This window comes from Xenopus tropicalis, chromosome 6 (assembly GCF_000004195.4).
Source record: "Xenopus tropicalis strain Nigerian chromosome 6, UCB_Xtro_10.0, whole genome shotgun sequence".
NCBI lineage: Eukaryota > Metazoa > Chordata > Amphibia > Anura > Pipidae > Xenopus > Xenopus tropicalis.
Genome location: NC_030682.2, coordinates 133869299 through 133896699, shown reverse-complemented (window position 1 = coordinate 133896699; position 27401 = coordinate 133869299). Strand labels below are relative to the sequence as shown.

Genomic DNA, 27401 nt, shown 5'->3' with positions numbered 1-27401 from the left:
CACTCCCAGCTCAGCCCGTCCCTATGAGCAGCAGGAGCAGAGCTGGCAGCTGTCGGGCAGAGGAGAGACAGAGGAGCGGCAGAAGTGGCAGTTGGGCGGCAGGGAGCGCAGGCAGGTGAGTGTCCCAGGATGAGAGAAAGCGCAGCGTTTTTGCAGCGAACTCCTGAGCGCTTTCCCTGCAGGAGCGACTGGCTGCGCTTGGCTCGGTGCCCCTTCTTGTGTCCATGCTGATGGGCAAGTCCTTGTCAGTGTTTGTAATTGTATATATTGTATATATAGAGTGTTTATTCAGTTAGTCCGGTACTTGTCACTGTTGGGTTCTGCTAGTTGTTTAGCGGCTGAAAGTAAATGAGAGTTAGGATCAAAGCGTCGCTGCGCTACAGGAGCCCCAGCAGCACCGACAGTGATGGGCTCTTATGTTCTGTCTGATCGGAGCTTATTCCTGCCGGCAGTGTGGCCCCTGGGATTATCCCCTTCCCTCTGAGAATCCTCAGCATCTCCTCACTCTAATAACCTGCTGCTGCCATAACAGCCCCCTGTCTGTCTGTCTGTCTGTCTGCCTCCTATGGGCTCCTGTTTCATGGCTTATCCATTATTCCTATTAACCTCACACTGACTGGGATATTGTGATCCAACTAATTATGTCTAGGTACTATCTGTCTGTGAATCTAATTATCTACCCCTCATTATTTCTGCCACCTCTTTCTCTAAGTATCTATATCTCTCTCTGTTCAAAAACCCAATTGTCTGGATCTACCTAATTATTTCTACTGTGTCTCTCTGTAAGTATCTATTTCTCACTAATTATATCTACCTACAATTTGCCTATCAGTTTATTTATATCTGGCGTATTATTCTACAATATCTATTCACCCATATTTCTCTCTCTTACACTCTATCTGTCTATTCTATCCTATCTGTTCTCTATTTGTCTATCATCTATCTATCTATCTATCTATCTATCATCTATCTATATCTATCTATCCATTATCTAGCTAGCTTTCTATCAATAACAATTTATATGCCACCTATTAAGCTATATTTTTAGCAATTGATTTCCATCTCTCTATCATCTATCTATCTATTGTTTATCTGTCATCTCTCAATCTATTTGTTGTATATCTGTCATCTGTCTATCTATCATCTATTGTATATATGGATCTATCTATCTATCATCTATCTATCATCTATCTATCTATCTATTATCTATCTATTTATTTATTTATTGTATATATGGATCTATCTATATCTATCTATCTGTCTATCTGTTTATCATCTATCTATCAATCTATCTATCATCTATCTATCTATCTATCTATCTATCTATATATATATGGCTATCACTTTATTGTATATATGGATCTATCTATCTATCTATCTATCTATCTATCATCTATCTATCTATTTATCATCTATCTATTGTATATATGGATCTATCTATCATCTATCTATCTATCATCTATCTATTTATTTATTTATTTATTTATTTATTGTATATATGGATCTATCTATCTATCTATCTATCTATCTATCTATCTATCTATCTATCTATTTATCTATCTATCTATATATCTGGCTATCAATTTACTGTATATATGGATCTATCTATCTATCATCTATCTATCTATCTATCTATCTATCTATCTATCATCTATATATTGTATATATGAATCTATCTATCTATTCATCTATCTATCTATCATCTATCTATCTATCTATCTATCTATCTATCTATCTATCATCTATAATCTATGTATTGTATATGTGGATTTAACTATCTATCACCTATCATCTATTGTATTTATTGATCTATCTATCTATCTATCTATCTATCTATCTATCTATCTATCTATCTATCTATCTATTTATCTATCTATCTATCTATCTATCTATCTATCTATCTATTTACCTATATATAATTCTGTTCATCATTTCTGACAATATTTCCCCACTGATCTGACTTTTGGGATTTGGCATAATGTTGCACTAGTGTCGGGGTCTGGGCTATGGATTGCAGGTGCCTAGATGTTTCCATAAGGATAACGGGTATGTGATCTATTATCCAAAGTGCTTGGGACCTAGGGTTACTTCATAGGGGATCATTCTGTAATTTAGATCACCATCATTTTTCATACAATCAAAAATAAACCCAATAGGATGGTTTTGCCACTGCATTGGAGTTATGCAGCTTAGTTACTATCAAGTACAAGTGACTTATGGAAAAATAATAATAATAATTTACATTTTCATATAATGGACTTTATAGGAGCTGTATTGTGGAGTGTTCTGCATAGGGGGTTTCTGTATAATAGATTCCCTACCTGTACAGAGCCCTGGTTGTTTAAGAAGAAAAATAATAGGGCTAAGTCTGTTTGAAAGCAGATTAAGCAAATGGAAACCCCATGAATGTCAGGGTGAGGGGGAATAAAAGGGGCCGCAGATCCTTCCACAAAACTAGAAATGCAGGGAAATTTCTACAGGAGGGGCAGAAACGAGTTGTCTGTGCAAATACAATAAAGGGCTTTAGTGCTAATACATGTATAGGATCCCTTATCCGGAAACCCGTTATCCAGAAAGCTCCGAATTACGGAAAGCCCGTCTCCCATAGACTCCATTTTAATCAAATAATTCCGAATTTTAAAACGGATTTCTTTTTTCTCTGTAATAATAAAACAGTAACTTTTAATTGATCCCAACTAAGATATAAATAATCCTTATTGGATGCAAAACAATCTTATTGGGTTTAATTAATGTTTTATTGATTTTTTAGTACACTTAAGGTATTGAGATCCAAATTACGGAAAGACCCCTTATCCCCTTGGTCCCTTGCACAGTGACAGAGTATGTCAATCTCAGAAACTTTCTATTCTCTGCACTGCTGGCACTGACTTGTGAAACTGTGACCCTAGCTGACTAACAGACAGAACAAGCATGCATTGTGGGAAACTTGCCTGGAGGAGAACAACATTGTTCCATGAGTCAGAACCAGCAGTGCAGAATCTCTGCCATGAAATGGAAGAGGCACTCGTAGAACAAATGAGATTGGAACGTAGAAGTGCCCGGCGTAACTATGGCAGCCGATGTGTCTTACAGCCCTGATACCGATTAGTGTGTAAATATGCAGTGTGCCTGGTGGGATATATGGGATATATGGTGGGATATAGGCAGGTTTGTTGCAAGTGTACTGGGCAAATCTGCTGCCCCTCCCTGTTCCGACTTCATCAGCAGTGACAAGTGACAAGGCTGCAAAAAGCAGGGACTGGATAATGTACATTCTGTACAAGGGGCTGCTGTACATAAGGGATGATACAGGAGCCATATCTACTGGGGTAGCTGAGACTCCAACCAAGGTTTTATAGTCATTTAGGTATAACCAACATCTCACAGGGGAATGTTCAATCACTCACATCAGTCTCTGCCCTAAAGGCGTGGAACTGGCAGTGTTTGCTATTGCTACTGTAAGTGCTTGCTCTCCCTGCATGCCATTGCCCTTAAAGAATTATAGGGCACCTATCATAGCAAGTTTGTTTCCCCCCCACAGGAAAAGTGGGCGGCATAGGGCTTACTACAGGTATGGGATCCCTTATCCCGAAACACGTTATCCAGAAAGTTCTGAATTACGGAAAGGCCATCTCCCATAGACTCCATTATAAGCAAATAATTCTAATTTTTAAAAAATAATTCCCTTTTCTCTGTAATAATAAAACAGTACTTGTACTTGATCCCAACTAAGATATAATTACCCCTTATTGGGGGCAGAACAGCCCTCTTGGGTTTATTTAATGGTTAAATGATTCCCTTTTCTCTGTAATAATAAAACAGTACCTGTACTTGATCCCAACTAAGATATAATTACCCCTTATTGGGGGCAGAACAGCCCTATTGGGTTTATTTAATGGTTAAATGATTCCCTTTTCTCTGTAATAATAAAACAGTACCTGTACTTGATCCCAACTAAGATATAATTACCCCTTATTGGGGGCAGAACAGCCCTATTGGGTTTATTTAATGGTTAAATGATTCCCTTTTCTCTGTAATAATAAAACAGTACCTGTACTTGATCCCAACTAAGATATAATTACCCCTTATTGGGGCAGAACAGCCCTATTGGGTTTATTTAATGGTTAAATGATTCCCTTTTCTCTGTAATAATAAAACAGTACCTGTACTTGATCCCAACTAAGATATAATTACCCCTTATTGGGGGCAGAACAGCCCTATTGGGTTTATTTAATGGTTAAATGATTCCCTTTTCTCTGTAATAATAAAACAGTACCTGTACTTGATCCCAACTAAGATATAATTACCCCTTATTGGGGGCAGAACAGCCCTATTGGGTTTATTTAATGGTTAAATGATTCCCTTTTCTCTGTAATAATAAAACAGTACCTGTACTTGATCCCAACTAAGATATAATTACCCCTTATTGGGGACACAACAAGCCTATTGGGTGTATTTAATGTTTAAATGATTTTTAGCAGAGTTAAGATATGGAGATCCAAATTACGGAAAGATACCTTATCCGGAAAACCCCAGGTCCCAAGCATTCTGGATAACAGGTCCCATACATGTACAAGCATTTTTTGAGCTAAATAGTATTCTTTTCCCCAACTAAAATGCATGTTCTGTTGGCCCACATCTCCAGTGGGGGGGCATATAGGTGTGCTTAATGCTGCAGGGCACACACAGGTGAGCATTGGAGGCCCTGGCTGTGCCATTGTGTTCCTATGCAGTGACACCCCTAGCAACTGTATATGGCTCCTAGAGACACAGGTGTGACTGCTGCTGAGATGACTGAAAGGCTGGGAATTGTAGTTTGGCACCTGATGCCTATGGGGGATTCATGCCTAATGGAGCAGCCTGCATGGAATTTACAGGTTCCACAGTGTTGCTCTCCCTTCCCCCCCCCCCCTCGCTGTCCCTCTTTCTCCCCCTCTCTCCCTACCTCCCTTTCTCTATTTCCCTTTTTATCCCTGTCTCTCTCATCCTCTCTTTTTCTCTCTCTCTTTTCTATCCCTTTTCCCTCCTTCTTTCTCTCGTCCCCTTTCTCTCTCCCTCTCTTTCTCCTTCTCTCCTTAGGTCCTGTTATCTCTTTTCCTCTCTCTCTCTCTCTCTCTCTCTCTCTCTCTCTCTCTCTCTCTCGCTCTCTCTCACCTCTCTCTCTTCTTCTTTTTTTCTTTCTCTTTCTCCCCCCCCCTCTCTCTCCCTACCTTTCTCACTCCCTTTCTCTCTCTCTCTTTTCTCTCTCTATACATATATGTATATATAGAGTAGCAGCTCAGCTATGACTGTATCTGTAACCACGTAGAATCACATAGTAACAAAGTTCTTATTTTATATAGAGTTCACAGTGTTCAGTGATTTAAAGGAAAATATAAACCCTGGAAACCAATGAATGTAAAATTGGTCAGTGAGTTCTTCTGAGCACTTTCCCAATTAATTGTTTTCCAAGATATTAGCAGTTTTCTACCCTGCTAATATAATGAAATGGTTGTGAAACAACAGCGCCATTGGCAGGGTAAAATTATCTTGAAAACTAAAAAACAAAAATGTAGAGTTTGTGAGAGGAATGTTACATTTATTTGTTACCAAGGTTTATATTTTCTTTAAGTCAAAGTAACAAACATAGTTGAAGGGCCGTAGGCATACGCAGAAGCTCTAAGAAACTGTTGTCTCTATGGCTTTGTTGCTCTTTAATCTCCAAGCAGGGAGTTGCCTTGCCACAAATATCCCAGTATGTATTAGAGCGAGATCTGAGTGTGGTTTATTTCCCAGGATTCCCTGTCTGTTGAGATAATGACCCAGCATCATTATACAGGGGATATCTATGGCAGCCATGTGTGCCGCAAATAAAGCATGAGGGAATGAATGTGGCACATCATAAGCGCATTATAAATCACATTTCATTCTTTATTCTGTATCAGGAGAAAGATTAACAGAGGGGACACAGGGAATGAGCCTGGGCGAGTTGTAGGGAAGAGAGTGGCAATAAATAGAAATAGAGCAAGGGAAATAAATGTGCAGAAGGGAGACTAACGTTGCCAAGGCAGGGGGATATAAATCTCTGCTCCTTCACCTGTTCTACATCTAAAGTGGCTCAGCTCTGGAGATTTACTGCTTGCCCCTTGGGAGCCGTTCTCAGGGCGGAAGCCAGACAGACACTTAGAAACGGGATCAATCAGGGTTGTCCGAACTCGACCCTCCAGCAGCACAATTGTGTTATCTATGTGGAAAGGCTGAAATTAGAAAATTAAATTCCATACAGTACATTGGACCCACAGTAATGCACCAGACAGGAGGGGTCACAAACGAACGCACGCAAGCACGGCTGCTCTAAAATGGACGCTGGGGAGAGCGCATATTCTTGCAGTTCACTAAGGCACTTGTGTCTATACCCGCTCCTGCACTTGGTTTCCAGTGCCTTCTCTCTGTAGCTGTGTCTATTGACAATAGTAAGGAACCAGTTAATTAATTAGGTAAAATGCTGCTTTAAATACAGACTCTGGAAATGACACACACATGTACACATGAGACAGGCACAACTTGCACCCAGTTTGGGTCAAAATTCAAGTGCAGTTGCGCAGGTGCAATCAGTGTAACTACTGGGGGTGCACGGGGTGCCACTACACCAGGGCCTGTGTCCCTTTGGGGCTGGCCGGAGCAAGGGCTGCACAACTTGGAGGACTGGAGTAAATAGGATTTTGCACCTGCATCGGAGAGGGTAAGGGCCACATTCCTGGAGGAAGAGGGTGCCAGAGATGGCCCTGGGGTGGGGGGCTTGGGCATGGTGGCCCAAGTCCAGTAACTGCAGCAGGGCTTGTGGCAACCTAGTTACACTACTGGCCAAAAATATGCTGGAATTGTGGGAGAGAATGCTGCATTTTGGCTAAAAAATACACCACTTTGCATACAGAATTGGTCACTGCACTTGTAGCTGTGATCATAAATAATCCCTGTGCTGCTGTGCTTCTTATGGAGATTGGTGCTTTTTGTTCCAAACCTAGGAAGAATCCCATGGTGGGGTCTAAAGAAACCTCCTGAGAAAATGTTATTTTAGCTCATAAGGCAAATGACTTCTGGTGAGTTTATTTTGCTCAGTCTGGGGCAGAAGATAATGGGCACATGTGTGTTAGTTTCTGCCATAATAACTGGACTTGGATTTACTAGCCACCATGTATGCTACTTGGGATGGGTATCCAGGAAATATCTGCAAAGTGGTTGGGTTTTGGGCAGAAAGACCCCAATTCCCTGAACATGCGGTTGGTCGGCGTGTACCCTGCTGTGGTACCCAGGCCAATTACAGGCTCGCATTCCCCCCCTGAGATAAAAGTAATTTTTTCCCCATGACCTGGTTGGTTCTGCCACCGGAGTGATCACTTCTGCCCCCCTACGATGTCACTTATAGTCTGTGTAGGTCTCCAGGTCAGGTTAAAGATTTGGTTAATGTCGGTAGGGTCGGGTAACGGAGAATGGGTAACAGGTAACTTGAAAGGTGGGTCAGTGGGTCTGGGTTGTGAGTTCCAGGTTGGGCACGGGTCTGCCCAACTGAATCTGTGCAGGACTCTATCCTAATTCATTGTAGCCACAAATCCAATGAGAGTTGGATATTTGCAGATAAGGCGAACAGAGGAGTGACAAGTAGACAAGTAGAAATTATATGGAAATGGGTATGTGAGAAAGGGGGAAGATGGGAGGGAAAGAGACGACAGGAAAGAGAAAATAATGGAACATCGAGTCCTGACCCTGCAGTGGCTCCGTTCTAGTGAATAACATGGTGTGCCTATTGGAGAAACAGCTGACAGTAATGTCATTCTGGCCACTCTGTCCCCTATGTCTGGCTTCCATTTGCTTTATCATATTCCATCTGAAATATTGCTTGGATGAAAGGATGAAAAATTAAATTAGCGCACATTTAATTCTTGGCAAATAAAGCAAAGCTTCATGCATCAAGCCCACATTGCTGCCACTGAATTTAAAATAACTAAAGCCTTTTTATAATCTCAATTCTCTTGGCAGTCCCCTCACCCAGGGAACGATTAGCCAAGTACTTGTACTGAGCAAGGGCAGGAGATCCGGCATTCGAAAGGCTCTGTGCAAGAAACAAGCAAACATAGTAAGTTAGGTTGAAAAAAGGCACATGTCCATCCATTTCAACCATAATGCATATATCTAACCTGCCTAACTGCTAGTTGGTCCAGAGGAAGGCAAAAACCCCATCTGAAGCCTCTCTAATTTGTTTCTAAGGGGAAAAATTCCTTCCTGACCCCAAGATGGCAATCGGACCAGTCCCTGGATCAAGTTGTACTAAGAGCTATCTCCCATACCCCTGTATTCCCTCACTTGTACTGAGAGCTATCCCCCCTACCCCTGTATTCCCTCACTTGTACTGAGAGCTATCTCCCCTACCCCTGTATTCCCTCACTTGTACTGAGAGCTATCTCCCCTACCCCTGTATTCCCTCACTTGTACTGAGAGATATCCCCCCTACCCCTGTATTCCCTCACTTGTACTGAGAGCTATCTCCCCTACCCCTGTATTCCCTCACTTGTACTGAGAGCTATCTCCCATAACCCTGTATTCCCTCACTTGTACTGAGAGCTATCTCCCCTACCCCTGTATTCCCTCACTTGTACTGAGAGCTATCCCCCCTACCCCTGTATTCCCTCACTTGTACTGAGAGCTATCTCCCCTACCCCTGTATTCCCTCACTTGTACTGAGAGCTATCTCCCCTACCCCTGTATTCCCTCACTTGTACTAAGAGTTATCTCCCATACCCCTGTATTCCCTCACTTGTACTGAGAGCTATCTCCCCTACCCCTGTATTCCCTCACTTGTACTGAGAGCTATCCCCCCTACCCCTGTATTCCCTCACTTGTACTGAGAGCTATCTCCCATAACCCTGTATTCCCTCACTTGTACTGAGAGCTATCCCCCCTACCCCTGTATTCCCTCACTTGTACTGAGAGCTATCTCCCCTACCCCTGTATTCCCTCACTTGTACTGAGAGCTATCTCCCATACCCCTGTATTCCCTCACTTGTACTGAGAGCTATCTCCCATACCCCTGTATTCCCTCACTTGTACTGAGAGCTATCTCCCCTACCCCTGTATTCCCTCACTTGTACTGAGAGCTATCTCCCCTACCCCTGTATTCCCTCACTTGTACTGAGAGCTATCCCCCCTACCCCTGTATTCCCTCACTTGTACTGAGAGCTATCTCCCATAACCCTGTATTCCCTCACTTGTACTGAGAGCTATCTCCCCTACCCCTGTATTCCCTCACTTGTACTGAGAGCTATCCCCCCTACCCCTGTATTCCCTCACTTGTACTGAGAGCTATCTCCCATAACCCTGTATTCCCTCACTTGTACTGAGAGCTATCTCCCATACCCCTGTATTCCCTCACTTGTACTGAGAGCTATCTCCCCTACCCCTGTATTCCCTCACTTGTACTGAGAGCTATCTCCCATACCCCTGTATTCCCTCACTTGTACTGAGAGCTATCTCCCATACCCCTGTATTCCCTCACTTGTACTGAGAGCTATCTCCCATACCCCTGTATTCCCTCACTTGTACTGAGAGCTATCTCCCCTACCCCTGTATTCCCTCACTTGTACTGAGAGCTATCTCCCATAACCCTGTATTCCCTCACTTGTACTGAGAGCTATCCCCCCTACCCCTGTATTCCCTCACTTGTACTGAGAGCTATCTCCCCTACCCCTGTATTCCCTCACTTGTACTGAGAGCTATCTCCCCTACCCCTGTATTCCCTCACTTGCTAAAAAGCCATCCAACCCCTTTTGAAGCTATATAATGTATCAGCCAGTACAACTGATTCGGGGAGGGAATTCCTTCACAGCTCTCACAGTAACCTTTCTTGTAATCAGAGTGGGTGGCCTCGTGTCCGTTGGAAGGACCTACTGGTAAATAAAGCATTAGAGAGGTTATTATATGATCCCTTTATATATTTATACATAGTTATCATGTCACCTCTTAAGCGCCTCTTCTCCAGTGTAAACAGACCCAACTTGGCCAGTCTTTATTCATAACTGAGACTTTCCATACCCTTTACCAGCTTAGTTGCCCCTCTCTGGACCCTCTCTAACTCAATAATGTCCCGTTTGAGCACTGGAGACCAAAACTGAACAGCAAATTCTAGATGGGGCCTTACCAGCGCTCTGTAAAGGGGAAGAATAACCCCCTCCTCCCGTGAATCTATACCCCTTTTAATACAGCTCAAAACCCTGTTTGCCCTTGCAGCTGCTGCCTGGAATTGCTTGCTACAGCCAAGTTTATTATCTACAAGGACTCCAAGGTCCTTCTCCATTATGGATTTGCCTAGTGCAGTCCCATTAAGGGTATAAGTGGCTGCATATTTTTATATATATGGCATGACCTTACATTTATCCATATTAAATCTCATCTGCCACTTAGCCGCCAAGATTGCCAGTTGGTCAAGATCCTGCTGCAAGGATGCCACATACTGGATGGAATTAATTTGGCTACAGAGTTTTGTGTCATCTACTGTACATTACTTACGATACCTTCCCCTATGTGATTAATGAACAAGTTCTATATAAGTGGACCCAGTACAGAACCCTGAGGGACCCCACTGAGAACCTTATTCCAAGTAGAGAATGTGCCATTAACAACCACCCTCTGTACCCGATCCTGTAGCCAGTTTTCTATCCATGTGCAAACGACTTCACTAAGACCAACAGACCTTAGCTTAGAAAGCAGTCGTTTGTGGGGAACGGTATCAAATGCTTTGGCAAAATCCAAATAGATTATATCTACTGCATCCCCCCAGCTTACCTCATCATAAAAGGCAATCATATTGGTCTGACATGACCTGTCCTTCATAAAGCCATGCTGATTACTGCTCATAATTACATTCTCCAGTACATAATTCTGTATGTGACCCCTTAACAAGCCTTCAAATAACTTTCCCACCATGGATGTCAGACTTACTGGCCGATAATTGGCAGACTGAGATCGTCATCCCTTTTTAAATATAGGAATTACATCAGCTTTCCTTCAATCCATAGGTACCATACCAGATGAAAGCGAATCTGAGAATATCAGAAACAGAGGCCTGGCCTGAAACATTTCTGTTTTGAATTTTTAGCAGAAAACTGAAGTTGCATGTTCTAGAGGCGCTAGAGAGGTACTTGATATATAGAGAGAGCCAAGGGAAATATTGGAAGGACCACTCCTTGCTTTGCTTCATTTTTCCTCCACACATCAGAAAGGTAATGAGTAAACACTTTGTAGTGACTAAAGGTGCCCATACACCTTCAGATCCGCTTGCTTGGCGATCGCCAAGCGAGCGGATCTTCTCCCAATACCCCCCACCTATGGCTGGGCGATATCGGGAGAATCAAGGTTAATTTGATAGTTTTGCCCCAGGGCCAAACGACCGAATTATAACGATGGGTATAGGCAAAGTCAACGAGCCGATGCGTTCACCGATCCGACTAGATTTTTTAACCTGCCCGATATCTGGGCAATTTCAGGCCAGATATCGGTTGGGCAGGCCCGTCGGTAGTGCCCATACACGGGGCGATTAGCTGCCGAATCGGTCTAAGGGACCGTTATCGGCAGCTAGAATTGGCCCGTGTATAGTAACAGTAGAGAATGAATCAGGAACAGCCTGCTTATCTCTGAAGTTGGACATACACAGTAAGATCTCTGCCCAATTTGGCCACCCACTAGATAGATATCTGCCATATATGGGCCAGACAGGCACTCCCAAGGGCCCAATACATGGGTCAATAGGCTTCCAATTTGGTCTGGAGGAGCCAAGACAGCAAGACGGCTATATTATCTGTCTCCTTAAACTATTACTCCTTCTTTCTAAAGCTGTTAGTAATATCATGATCCAGATCAGTCCATGGACTGATGGAAAGATATTTTCAGATCAAAACCCAAGGGCCCATGGGTGGGTGGGTTTGGGGCAGAAAAACATCTTTATTGGGTTGCAGAAGAATGGAAGGTTGAACTCTACCCATGGCCCTTCCTGCTGCAGTGTAAGTGTCCCTTAGTTTTTGCCATTTCTGGTGACAAGGAAGTCAAGTTCAGGTATATAAAAAAAGTAATAGTTTGTCAGGTTGAGTTGGGTGTGGGTGGGATGGGTGCACGTCAGGTTTTTGCCAACCTGCACATCACTACAAGGTATTGTGTGATTGGGGATAGTATGATAATATGTTATTCCAAGAACATGGTGTCCAGTTAAACCTCCACAAATGGGTCTATGTCCATTTGTGAAGCTGTGATAGGCAGGATCGTTTATGGCTCTATAATGTAACTAGTACCCATATCCATGTGTTATTTCCTTAGTAATAGATTGATAAACTGAATGGCTGCTGGTAATTTCTACACTATAATTAGGGAATTAATTATATAGCATTGTCTTTAGTGCCGCGATGTGAACATATAAATAAAGTTGCAATGAAGTGACACTTCGGAGCTTAAACCTTCTCCCAAATTTCATGTCTCTTACGCGCAGTATCATGGACATTTCAAGAAACCGGGTTTTCGTTTGCATTGGTTCTAGTATTAGCCATTCCTGTGCACCAGTAAGTTCCATATTTGATCCATATTATGAAGGGGAGAGTCTCCATGCACACACTATACCAGTTTCAATGCAAATAATGTGTGTCCTTTGTACAAAATAAATGTTGTATTAACATAGAGTACGTAGAGAAAGCTAAAATGGTATGGTTCTATAGGATAAACACTCTTAATCCCAATGCTGGTGATTAACATTTAGCAGCAGTCGGCAGCCATTCAGAGCTGCAGTCAAACTGTTCCTTATAGCTCTGTTTCCATAGCGGGGGTCATAAAGGGCTCCAGGAAAAACACTTGGATTTGCTACAGCAGTTATTGCTATTATTTCTATTATCTATCTGTCTTCCTTCTTTCTTTCTTTTCTGACTTTCACAAACATTGGCTGCCTTAGCCAATGCTGTATCGGTGAGGGGCATGAACGACAGTTAGTAAACCATTAATATCTTATTATATTACAGGTATGGGACCCGTTATCCAGAATACTCGGGACCGGGGGCTTTCCGAATAAGGGGTCTTTCTGTAATTCAGATCTCTTACCTTACGTCTGCTAAAAAAGAATTATATAAACAGTAATTAAGCCCAATAGAATTGTTTTGGCTCCAATAAGGATTAATTATATCTTAGTTGAAATCAAGTACAGGTACTGTTTTATTATTACAGAGAAAAGGGAATCATTTAACCATTAAATAAACCCAATAGGGCTGTTCTGCCCCCAATAAGGGGTAATTATATCTTAGTTGGGATCAAGTACAGGTACTGTTTTATTATTACAGAGAAAAAGGAATCATTTAACCATTAAATAAACCCAATAGGGCTGTTCTGCCCCCAATAAGGGGTAATTATATCTTAGTTGGGATCAAGTACAGGTACTGTTTTATTATTACAGAGAAAAAGGAATGATTTAACCATTAAATAAACCCAATAGGACTGTTCTACCCCCAATAAGGGGTAATTATATCTTAGTTGGGATCAAGTACAGGTACTGTTTTATTATTACAGAGAAAAGGGAATCATTTAACCATTAAATAAACCCAATAGGGCTGTTCTGCCCCAATAAGGGGTAATTATATCTTAGTTGGGATCAATACAGGTACTGTTTTATTATTACAGAGAAAAAGGAAACCATTATTAAAAATGTGAATTATTTGATTAAAATGGAGTCTGTGGGAGATGGCCTTTCCGTAATTCGGAACTTACTGGATATTGGGTTTCCGGATAAGGGGTCTGATACCTGTACTATAAAAACTAGAAACAATATAATGAATTTGAATCAGCAGCACTGCTTTGCCAAACCCCGAACCCTTTGTGAAAGATTAGTGCGAATACCGAACCAATTACAAATCCTTATTTGCATATGCAAACTAGGTAATGAAGGTTTTAAAGAGAACCACTCGATATTAAGGATTCAGTTTGGGCAGGAACGTGGATTCAGTCAAATCCGAATCCTGCTGAAAAAGGACAAATCTTGAACGAATCCAGGATTAATAAAAAAGTATATTTTTTAAAAAAATGGTTTATTTAGATGAATGAGGGTTTTATATATGAGCTGTTTTATGCCATATATTTTTATAGAGACCTACCAAATATACTTGATTAAAAGCCGATCCGAATATAAGCCGAGGTACCTAATTTTTAAGAAAACTGGAAAAACCTATTGACTCGAGTATAAGCCTAGGGTGGGAAATGCAGCGGCTACTGCTAAGTTTCAATAATCAAAATAAATTCCAATAAAATTAGGATCTATCAATCTTACTGAACAAATACGTGCAGGGAATGCGAGATGCCAGGCTCCCCCCTACTGCCTCCTCTAGGAGGGTGCCCCCTGCCTCCCACAGGCTTAACAGCATGATCACCTGGAGAAGGAATCACTCATTAATACTTGCGTTGCTATTGGACCACCCCTCCCTGATTCCCACAAAATGCACAAGGTTCCGGGGGTTGATGGAAATTGACAAAAATTACAAATCCTCTGCACTCACCAATATCAATATATAAGACAGTAAGATATTTAATGCAGGGAGCGTGTGATGTCACTTCGTCACGCCAGGGGGAGGAGCAAGGAGTCAGGAAGGAGGGGCGTGCAGAAGAGCACACAGGGGGTCTGGGGTTGGCGAGTACCGTATATACTCGAGTATAAGCCAAGGGTGCATTTTTCAGCACATTTTGGGTGCTGAAAAACTCGGCTTATACTCGAGTATATACGGTACATTGTTTGGAGGTATAGTTTTCCTCTAAGGCAGCAATAATGTTGAGTGAATTTATATTTGGGAAATGTTATGACAGTAGCTCCCTTTCTGCTCCTGTGTAGCATACAGATAATCATTTGTTTTATACCCCCTCCCCTCTTATCATGAAACAGAGCTCTAATTATGGCTCCCGTTATGATGAAGCTTTTGCCATTGCTGTTACCTTGGCACAATCAGCAATATTTTTACAGCAATTCAATGAGAATCATACGCCCTTGTGCGCAGCTCTGTTTCCTATCCAGGTTTAGTTGGAATGCCGGCACACTTAGGAAATTAGACGAGAGAGCTTACGAGTATATCCATTGACCAGAGTGTAACCCAGGAGTCTAGACGGTGTACCCGAGAAACAGGAAGGTCCTGCTCTCAAGCCAACCATATTTCTACTCTTTGTCGGGGTTGGGCTAAAGAAAAAAGGTGCAATGGGTGCATTGATGCTTTTTTTAATAAGTATTAATATGTCACAGCATATTTATCCGTCAGTGGGTCAGTACCATGGGGATGTCAAAGGTTTCCTTTTTATGCAGAGATTGCGTTTTGGCCTCATTCAGGGTGGTAACTCCAGAGAAGGTTGACCCTGTAAATATTTGGGGCCCAATGGGGCACTGACTGTTCAGCAGTTCCAGCATATATGTATGAATCCTGTCCTATTCCCACAGTTCATAGGGCTCCAAAGTGGTTTCCGCTGTGGCCCCAGCAACTTCTAGTTCTGGCACATCACATCACATGTTTGCAAGATATTTATTACATCAATCACTGGAGGGAGAAAGCGAGTTTAGCACTTGCTATTAGTTTCCTAGTAGCTCTGTCCTCATTTGGTTGTTTTGTGGGATGATATTATCTATTATTTCCATTAGGCATTCCCTTTAGGCACACCTCTGGAGAAATAACCGGAGGACACTGTCATTTAGAGTGGAGCTTTTGGATACTGGGGCATGGCCGAATTACATGTATGAATGGGGTCTTAGGTTCCTGGCATCTTGGGCAGTCTTGTCTTTCCCCTTGCCCCACTCTAGGCACTTGCTCAGGTCAGTAATACAGTTGATGGAAGTATTTTGAATTCTATCAGTCTCGTTTTGGAACAAAGTAGATAATTGCAAGCTCTTGATGTGGCCTAATCCAGTCATCTGAATTTAGGTTGAGAATCTCCCTTTTCCATTTTTTGATTGAGGCCATCGAGGAATAGAGGGGGTGTAAAAGCAATAGCATTCTGGTAAAGTTTGGTCACTAGTGTTCTGTTGGTCACTGGCCCAGAGTATGATTTTAAACTTTTTTTTGCACCTAGAACCTTTTGTATATTAAAGCAGCTCAGTCTCCAATTCAAGTGTGTCATATTATACTGCCAAGTATTAAAGCAGCTTCTAAAACTAAAGGTGGCCATACATGGACAGATTTAAGCTGGGCAATTTATCTGTCCCTGTATGGGGCCAATAAATCAGACAGTTACTAGAAGGGCAATTTTAAAAATCCGGTTGGATGAGGAGCACAGGAAAGTTGTGAACATCTGTGTAGGCCCCAAGGGCTCAAATTGGCCCAGAATTGGCCCAGCTGAAAGCAGTAGAGTTCTGGTTATTATGTTAGACATCTGCCCACTCCAGCCTTTATAGATTACATTTGTGCCAACTAACTATATTGAAAACATTTGTTATTTTGCACAGTCTGACTATTTTACCCAGTTTCATTTTTACACTGAACTGTCCCTTTAAAAGAAGCTTTAAATGACCTTTTATTATGCTTATTAGCAGTAGTACCTAATGTATATTGTGTCCTAGGTGGACGCACTTAACATGAGCAGGTTGGTGCCTTCAACAAAGAATTATAGACAATCTAGATCTTTTGTTGACCCTGTTGGGCACCAAAGCAGTCAGGAGAGCGTTGTATCTACGGAGGAGAGTATGCCAAGAGGCTGAAAAGATTCAGGAAAGTAAAAGATGGCAAGAACCCAGGGAACCTTATAAGCAGAGAGGATCTTGGGAGTGTGAAAGGGCTTGTGTAAGCGGAGAAGTGTCTCTGCCCATCTGCTTATGAATTCCATTATCATATATTTTCCTAATAGTTTTTAATTGCAATGAAACTAGTTTATAGATGATCAGAATCAGACAGTATTAATTAGAGCGACTCAGTAGCTTTGGCACCGAGACAGACAACCTTTAATTTACCAGCTGGCCACAATAAGTACCCGAAGGAGCGGAGATCCAGCAACATCTGGCAGCCTCCTTGTTAGCTCTTCCTGGCGCACATTTGTCTGTTTGTGTTATGCCGGGCTGCGCCAACTTCATTGGGTTTAACATTTGCATTTGAAGACATATAAACCCAGTGATTTTATTAGCTATCTGACCGCCATTAATAAGGCATTGTTTGATTCCTAATTTAAACTGTGTGGACTTTAAGCCAAAAATCCATTGGCCAACAGTCATCTCCTAAGCCTCCTGACTGTCAGCGACTCGCTTTCATAAAATGTCAAGCCCTAAATACGGCAGATGAAAGCCTTATTAATGGCGGTCAGATAGCCAATAAAATCACTGGGTTTATAATTAATTGTACCAACCACATAGCAACCTCGCTACGGCTTTGCATGTCATTTGCATTTGATTTCCCACGTTTTAACGTCTGTTAGCGCGCGGGGGGGGGGGAAATACACCGTTTCTGGTCAATTTGCAGAGTGAGGCAGTTGAATGAGAAGCTCTAGAGTGCAGAAGTCGAGATTGTCAGGCAGTAGATAGAATTTAGCTCCATGCGTCTAAATAAGCTGCACACGAGAAAATGATTTGTTCTTTATCGGCGGTGCCAAGTAACACGTTTATTTTGGGCTTCCCAGAATGGATATTAATGTGCAGTGTTTTTAAGCGGCGTGGGTTTCTTGTTGAGAACCTGGAACAATAGGTTTCTATGAATCTTCGAATGTCGTTAAGCTGCCAGCCCTTTTATTGGTCCCCTGTATAACGGCCACTGGAGGATAAATTAATACAGGCACTTTCTTTAATTAAGTGGCACCAGAATTGATATAGACAAATAGTGGTTTTGCTAGATTAACAGCAAATATCATTATTCAAAATCTTGTTGCTTCTAGGGCTTCTTAGTCTATATATAATTTATTTGTGTCTCTATACTCATATTCTTGGTGTCATTGGGAAGGGCGCCACTTACTTTTGGTTCTTTCTTGATATTGCAAATCTGTGGTTACTGTCTAGCTGGGCAGGGTACATCTGTGCTTACTCTTTTAGAGTGTCACCCTGACCTTGGCCTCTGTACAGATGTTGTTATTAGTTCCATAGAAACCACTAACCTCAACCTTTGTATGACCAGTTTACAAATGTGGTTTATTATCCTAAAAGGTTCTGTTCACCTTGCCCTCTCTGGGCAAGGAACATCTATGGTTACCCATATTGTATGTTCCACTCACCATGGCCTCATCTTGTAAGTAGCACTTACCTAGGCCACATTCTGGGCTGTTTCCAGGTTCAAAAAATGTTTGAGAAATGTTTTGTAAGTGACCTTATGCACATTGGTGTTCTTATCATACATTTGAAAAGACTTGTCCAGTTGGTCATGTTTATCATGGGGTCTTTCTGCAGTTGTCAGGAGTTTCTTCATACTGCAGCATAGGCCTGTTTGTTTTCCACACATCTAGGTAGAAGATGTACAGTATGAATCTCAGGAGCAATGTCTTTGGAGGGGCAATACGATGCTAAACACAAGCTTTTTCTGCCTTCTGGCCCTGCCAGTTTGTGAGTAAGTTGGGAGTTGGTGGCATAAGTTATAAACGAGGGAAAGGGGAGCAGATCCTGGGGGTGCCCAACAAGGAGGTGGCAAGCAGGGAAGCAACATGAAGGAAGAAGGGTGAATGATGACAGTTGGGTGCCTTGGACATCTGTTCATAAGGCCTGAGTGGGATTAGGATATAAGCTGGTACTGGGTATGGTACCAACAGTAAAATGTTCAGAACTTGTTTTACAGACTGAGCAGGTATCCATTTCAAAGGTTAAGTATTCTATGCTTTTTATTTGTTGAAATAACTGTATGATTTTGTTGTTGTCCCAGGTGCCTTATTTAACCCACCACTGGGGGGCCTAATCAGGCAAATATCTGATCATTTTATAAACTACCACACGAGCGCATCTGCCTCTGTAATTGGGCAGCTCAGTTCATTATGCCAGAGACCCCGGCAAAGGGCAAGCAAAACGTTCATTATACAGAGGCTATTTGCTCAGTAAGAGGGAGGGGGAAAGGATGTAAAAACAATCCATGATTGATTAATAAATCTATATATAATCTTAAAAAAGAATAACTTCTGAAGAGTATAAACCATATTGATTGCATTTACCATGTACTTGTACCCAAGGCCCATCATAACAGCAAGGATAAGGGCATCAGCACTGTCGCTCAACCTCACTTTACTTTGTTGTTGCTGGACTACAGATCCCAATTGCAGTGCAATATTGGAAGCCAAAACAAACATTAACTATTAATAATTGCCAGCAAATAACAACTGGATGCCCCAATACAGAGGGGACGATCAACAGACATGCCAGCTGCTACAATTGGCTGCCATTCAAAGCAACGCTGAGCAGTGTGGGTAGCGAATATCCTCAGAGAAGACCCATGGGGGCTTATCCCTCTATAGTTACACCACTGGTCTTGACATTAAAGACTTTTTAATTGATAAGAGAGATTCGGTAATAGTTTTTGGACTATTTTGGATCCCTTTCATGACTAGTATTAAGATCTGGGGGTCTAGGAGATAAGTCTTCTTCCTAATTGGACATCAGTGCCAGTTTTCTTGGCTCCAAAAAGGCATTTGGCTAAATCCCCTGATCAGTGACCAATGATTTTCTAAAAATCCTAGTGTTTTGTTAGCTAACCGGCAACTAAACCAATCGTCCCTGTAATGCATCTTTCACCAAACACCTTCAGATACAGAACTGAAACCAACAGATCCATAAGAGTGAAGTAGTAGAAAGTGCTCAAGTGGCCTATTACTGTATAGGAAGCAGCGCTAAGCTCCTCTGCTAAGTGGCTTCTTTACTGTCATGGACCAGATTGGCTCCAGTCCAGTAACCCATGGCAACTAATCAAGCACTCTACCTGCAAGGACCTGATTAAACTTAATAAATGATTGGTTGCTATGGTTTTCTAAAGCACACAAATTTGTTTACCAAGAAAAGGAGACCATGATTATCTCTTATTTGCAACGGACGCTTCAGGCTCTTAGCAAACCATGCCCATAATTAGGGACTGTGACCAGAAGCAGTGAATATAACTTTTCTCTCTCAGTCTTTATATAGGGAAATTCATGGAATTCAATTAAGAAAAAATTCCAGTGAAAAGAGGGAAATAAAGCATATTTGTAACTTAACGTTTTTTATCTAGTTCTGGAAAAGCATGGAAGCAGCAGCCGCACTTTTTTGGCATCTACCTTTATATAATAACCCCCCACCCCTATGTTTTGTTTTAAAGGGCCATAGGTCAGACATTTCTATCTAATTTAGATTAGGGATCCAGAATTCGGTTCGGTATTCAGCCAGAATTCGGCCTTTTTCAGCAGGGTTCGGATTCCGCCGTATGCCGCCATATGCTAATTAGGATTTGTAAGGGTTAAATGTTGCCGCGTGAACACGGAAGTGGAATATTTTACCTTTCCAAATCCGAAATAGCGTATGCTAATTCGGATTCGGTTCAGTATTTGCCCGAATCCCTTACGATGGATTCGGGGGTTTGGCCAAATCTGAAAAACTGGGTTCAGTGCAATATTCAGCAAATTCGCCCCCAAGTTTGGGAGTTTCTGTTAATCTATATAATAGTAACACATCTGCTTTCCTTCTTTAAAGGACAAGTAAAGTCTGAGGAGTGGCAAAATCTTAGGAACCCCCCAGTGTAATTGATTGCTAAGTTTTTTCCCCAGGCCCATGGAAAAGCCACAAGTGCTCTATATAATATAATCTATATAATAGTAACACATCTGCTTTCCTTCTTTAAAGGACAAGTAAAGTCTGAGGAGTGGCAAAATCTTGGGAACCCCCCAGTGTAATTGATTGAAAGTTTTTTGCCCGGCCCATGGAAAAGCCACAAGTGCTGTGCCGGCACCTCCTTACCGGCCTTCTATCCTTTGGCACTTGGCGTTCGTTAGAGCACCATCTAGGGGAAAAAAACTTAACTAACTTATATTTTGGCACCCCCACTGAAACCCACTTTACATGTCCTTTAAATGCCTTACTATGATCAAAGTGCTTTTGGATCTGTATTTCTTCAAACCTGAATACTGCAGTGGTCCAACTAATACCTATTCGTTGGGACTCATTTACAAGTCCAGGCACAAGTCGCCATATTGTTATCCACACAATGCAGCATATTACCCACAGTTCCGGCTTAATTGTTGTCATGGTGACACACTTGTGTTCTACACTAATTGGACAAAATCGGGCTAAAAAACATTGCTGTTGGGATGTCATTCCTTTAGAGGCAGGTAGACTATGTCACTTTACACAGGCCACTGTAGGTACCCTGGAGCTACCAGCACCTTTGGGGGGAGGTAACTCCAGGGTTTAGCTCCATTAGGCGCACTGGTGTGAATATGCGTAAGTGCAAGTAGCGGTTTAAGATGCAAGGAATGGCACCGATTAATGCACTGAATTAATAAATGAGCCCTAAAGTTTATTGGTTCGGTTCCATGAATGGCAGCTTTTATCAACCAATCAATTTTATCAATGCTTTATTTATGTGCAAGCTCTTCTGTGGTAGGACTTTGCTTTCCTCATCATAAATTAGAGGCAGATTTATCAGCATTCTGACTTTTTGTGGTTTAAGAGGTTTTTTGAAACCATGAATAAACTATTTTCCTTTAAAACCACAAATATCTTTTTATTAAAAGATTCGGATTGAAAGAGCACAAACTAATTAAAAGGCGGTCCGAGATCAAAAAGAACATGAAAACCTCAAATTGTTCTAGGAATTTTTATGGATTTTTAAACAAAAAAAACTTTAAAAAGGTCTAAAACCATAAATTGAAGGGATTCTGTCATGATTTTTATGGGGTACTTTTTATTTCTAAATGACACTGTTTACATAGCAAATAATTCCCTCTGCCATTTAACCTTTTATTCTTGAACCAACAAATGTATTTGTAGCTGTAATATTGGTGTGTAGGCGCCATCTCAGTGCATTGTGCCTGAGTCTGAGCTTTCAGCCAGCGCTACACATTAGAACTGCTTTCAGCTAACCTATTGTTTCTCCTACTCCCATGTAACTGGGGGAGTCCCAAGCCGGACTTGGATTTCTTACTATTGAGTGCTATTCTGATACCTACTGGGAGCTGCTATCTTGCTCCCTTCCCATTGTTCTGCTGATCGGCTGCTGGGGGGAGGGGGGGATATCATTCCAACTTGTAGCGTAGCAGTAAAGTGTGACTGAAGTTTATCAGAGCACAGGTCACATGGCTGTGGCACCCTGGGAAATGAAGCCCCATGTCAAATTTCAAATTTAATTATAAAAAAATTCTGTCTGTGTTTTTGAAAAACAGATTACAATGCAGGATTCTGCTGGAGAAGCTCTATTAACTGATGTGTTTTGATTGTTACTGTTTGCTTTGCACAGCTCCCATTGACTTATACATGACCTCGATAGCTTTTAGATGGTGTATTTTTTACATTTCTTTGTGGTTTTAAGGGAACAATTGAATTTTATAGCAAAAAAACATGAATCTGCCCTTTAGTTGAAGGGTTGCCAGCTTTTGGTGCACATAACAACGGGGATGTGACATCACGGGGCAGGGCTATAAGATGGTGATCTTGACAATACTGGGAAAACCAGGCTGTCCTGTTCAAAACCAGACAGGTGCCAACCCTTAGTTGGAGTCTAATCTAAGACACAGAGGGACACCTGAAAGAGACAGGAAAGATGGCGGCGGCATGGTGCATCTTAATAACGTTCCCCAGGCCAGTGCAGGTTCCTACTAAAACTGAGCTATTTATTACTTAGGAAGCATTATCTGTCTGTCTAGTGCAGCAGTTCTCAACCTGTGGGTCGGGACCCCTTTGGGGGTCGAATTACCCTTTCACAGGGGCCGCCTAAGACCATCGGAAAACACATATTTTATGGTTGGGGGTCACCACAACATGAGGAACTGTATTAAAGGGTCGCGGCATTAGGAAGGTTGGGAACCACTGGTCTAGTGCCTTTCTATGGGATCTCTACCAGGTTCCAGTCTTTAGGAGTCTCGAATAATTAGAGCTCACTTCAGGCAGTTCATTGGGACAAGGCAAATGGCAAAAATTCTTCAATATATGTCTTCATTTTAGTAAGTAATGCCTTTGTACTAGGGTGAATTGGGTTCATGATCCAAAGGCCATAATAGAAGAGTTATTTGTGCCTAAAAACAGGCATATTTTGTAAAGCTTTTATGTAGTTGATTTGTAATCATTTCTCCATGAAATAAATTCATATTATGACATTATTTATAAATAACCTGGACCATTAAACGATGTCCCAGATCTACAAGTTTGCATTTATCTAGAGAGAATGCCAAGTTTTTAGTCAGTATCTACTGCGAGTGCATTTTCCCTAAAAGACCTAAAAAGCTGTAGAAGTCAGCAGAGACGTAATGGATATTGACATTTGGCCTGCGATAAAAATAGAGCATCCTGCCGAGCCTCTGCTAATGATTGGGAAACTGGAGACCCATGCCCAATGATGAGTTAAGGACTAGCGAATAGTGCGTATAATGGAGCCTGAAGCAGCGGGAGTCATGTGACTTCTTGTGCTGAGTCGGGACATTTTCTGTGATGGTCCCGTAAGGAGTCCTTGTGGCCACCTCAAGGTAATGGATAACAGTGCCACAAAGGAGTTATCATTATATGCACTGGGTTGGACACAGAACCATATGGTTGTTTTTATAGAATAAGCATGTTCCTACTATGTTGTGCTGAGCCCATTGCCGTGCCTGCAGTGATAATACCGATCTCTTTGTGGGGGCAGACTGGGCCTCAGCGATACCAATAGAAAATCTTGATTGTTCTACAGCTGAACATAACCTCACTGGCATGATTTAGAACAATTCATATCATACTGGCTAATTGTAAGTGGATTGTAACACTTCAGAAAAGCTGTGAGATGATAAGGAGGGCTACAGCAGACAGAGGCTAAACAATGGATGTTTATTTTCAAGGCTGAAGCTGCCAGATGACTCATAAAAGAAGAGAAAACAGAACAAGATTATGATTATACAAATCTATTTCCCATGCAGTATTAGGAGATGAATGCATCTGTGTGGTTGGACGGTGGGGGCTCTGTAATATTGTTTAATTTACTAAATAAAGTGATTATAGTTTGTGGTATAGGAAAAAAGCATGGCTTTACCAGTCTCTCTGCTGTAGAAATTTATAAGAGATTTAATAAACCTTCACTCCCTAATCCAGTGATCCCCAACCAGTGGCTCAGGGGCAACATGTTGCTCCCCAACCCCTTGGATGTTGCTCTCAGTGCCCCCAAACCAGGGAGTTATTTTTGAATTCCTGACTTGGGGGCAAGTTTTGGTTGAATAAAAACAAGATTTCCTACCAAATAAAGCCCCCTGTAAGCTGATAGGGTGCATAGAGGCCCCTAATAGCCAATCACAGCCCTTATTTGGATCCTCCATGAACTTTTATGGTGCTTGTGTTGCTCCCCAAGTCTTTTTACATTTGAATATGGTTCACAGGTAAAAAAGGTTGGAGATCCCTGCCCAAATATAACCTTAACTTTCTTTCATGGCGTGGCCCCCAAAACCACAAATGAAGGTATATATATATATATATCTTTACACCTCTAGCACTTTTTCTTTAATTGTATGTTGTATAAACCTGTCTGTGCTATAGAATTACAGCCACAAGGATCTGATGTAGTAGATTTATAGGCCTCTGAATCCTTTGATTATAGACCTGCCAGCTATAATGAAGGTGAACCATAAACCAGAAGCTCATCTTATGATCAGAAGATCTTAGGTCATTATAAGAAGGTACACAAGAATATTTCTTGTAGCTAGCAAGAATTACATTTCATTATTTCCAATGAGGGCCTAGACTACATGCTCCAAAACCAATAAAACCAGCACCCAAGATTATCACCTTATCAAGTAGTAGTCTAAAGTTCACCACTCGTGCATTAATACCATAAGTGGATCTGTATTCCCCCCCAGACATACAAATGCCATTGGGTTCTACTTTTATATATAGTGACTCCAGTCTTCATATTTTTGTTTTCCTTTTCTTAGGGCAGTTGTAGACACAGAATGGATTGCGGCAGATTTCATGAATAGAAGATGTCCATGGCTTGCACGGAGCTTTTACATATTGCCGGAAAAACACAGAAGCTCGATGAATGTAACAACGTGGACTGGGGCTACAAAGACTGCAAGAATGACATAAGAGACCCACAGGCTTTTTGTTATGAGAACCACCACGTGTCTACGGCAGTCTCTCCCGGCCAATATGAATCTATACCACTGGACCCATCAGAAGAAACCCAGGATTTGCAGTACTTTCAAAGTGTCTATATAAAGGATGGAAAGAAGGTGTGCTGTGTTGAAGAACTAGAGACTTCTTTTACATATGTTGATGAAAATGTCAACATAGAGCTTGTAGCCCATCATCCTTCCAATAAGAATGGCCATGGGCCTGTATGTAATAGTTCGGATAGAGACATCCAATCAGAAGGGATCCAGGAAACCTCCATAATGTCAGATGATGAAGGTGTATCTGAAGCATCCGGGAAATCAGTAGATTATGGCTTCATCAGTGCAGTGACTTTTCTAGTAACGGGCGTATTGCTAGTAGTCATTTCTTACCTAGTACCCCGGGATAACCGCTCAGATCCCAACATCACGAGCGCCAGGCAGATGGAACAGATAGAGAAAGAGAACGCCATCATTGGTGCCCATTTGGACAGATGCGTGATAGCGGGGCTGTGCTTGTTAACCCTCGGGGGAGTGGTACTGTCCATTTTATTAATGATATCGATGTGGAAAGGGGAATTGTACAGGAGAAAGGCGCTGGCAGCTAAGGACTCGGCAAAGCTCTATGGCTCTATTAATTTTAACCAATCAAAGTCAGGCGGGAATGAAAATGCAATGGTTCAGGAAGAGACTGTCGACATTGTTAATTAGACTTGTCTGCGTTTTAGCATTTTTTTTAATTACTAGATAATGACTGAGATACACTGAGAGTCAAAAAGGAGAAGATTGTTTACAAAAAGCTGCCATGATCCATGGTATGTATAGACACTCGGGCCTATCGGCGCTCATTGAACCCCCTTTGTACAGTGATTTACTACTAACCACCACAACCAAGACTAACAGTAAATTGTTTGGCTATAATGAATGCTTATTAATGTTTCTAGCATTTTGTTAGATGGTTTGGGTGTCATGTGTAAAGGAATAAAATAAAAAGTGAATGTTTTTTTTGGGGTATAAATTACAGTCATTCTATGGAAGGGTCCAATAATACGTTCATGATATCTCAGTGTTGGACTTCGGGAACACAGCAAAGCCAAATCCTAACCAAACTCATTGGGCTCATTTACAGAGGTGCCCATCACAAAGGGGGCCATTAGCTTAGACCAGTGATGTCCCTCTTCCTAATGCCAGACCTGCCCTGGAGTAATTGACTTTACCTCTCACATACATGGGGCAATTTTCCACCTTTGCCTCTCTGCCAACACTGCCACAAAGCCTTACATTTGGGCTAATTTTGCTCATGCTTGCTTGCTGAAATGACCACCCTCTTTATGGAACCAAAGGAGGCCATTTTCTCACCAATGGTTTACCTGTAACATTCAGGCACTGACGAAATTGACTAGGACCGCATTTTGCTACTTATGCCTGAAGCCTAAAACACAATCTAAATCTAGGGATGCACCAAATCCTGTATTTAGCCAAATCTGAGCCTTTTACCAAATCCAAATCCTTACTTCTGTCCATACCATAAATATCCCAGGACTTTTGACCATGTGACAACTGAAGGTGGTGATTATGTAATCTATATGCATGTTTTTTTTTCAGATATGGGTTAGGATTCAGTTTTGGATTTGGCCAAATCGTATGGTGGATTTGATGCTTACCTAAAACAGCAGTACCTAATACAACATTGTCATACATTGGAGGACGAAAGGCAAAATCCTATGAGATACGTCTGGTAATGGGCAGATTCATATGTCAATCATAATCATGTTAATAGGGCATTGGCCATTAGTGGTACAACATCCTCTTAGGTGTCATGGTGAACACCCACATGTAAGGGCCACACTTATTATGGCTATAGCAATGCATATTGTAAATGGAACAGAATGAAGGAGATAACGGCGCCATTCATAAACGTAACCCTGGAACTCAAAAGGCTTCAGCTCTAATTGTCACACAACGTATGACGTATGAGCCGCTAGCACAATCAGGGAAATACCACACGTGCCACAGGGGTTGTTTCACAGGGGTTTATTACAACCAAACGTAGATAAACAGGGAAAGGGCAATACGCATGGAAGGTCCACAAGTCCCAATCACATCAATCCTCCTACAGGGAGTCTTCAGGGCAACCCCCCTCTGCACAGTCTCCAGGGAACAAA

At 41.8% G+C, this 27401-nt stretch overlaps 1 protein-coding gene across 1 annotated transcript; it reads left to right on the top strand.

Annotated features, from left to right (window-relative positions):
- On the top strand, window positions 1-26239 carry tmem74 (transmembrane protein 74). Its single transcript, XM_004915071.4, has 2 exons — window positions 1-115; window positions 25057-26239. The coding sequence occupies exon 2, from the start codon at window positions 25105-25107 to the stop codon at window positions 25945-25947; it is 843 nt and encodes a 280-aa protein (XP_004915128.1). The 5' UTR covers window positions 1-115; window positions 25057-25104; the 3' UTR covers window positions 25948-26239.
- Window positions 26240-27401: the final 1162 nt, after the last annotated feature.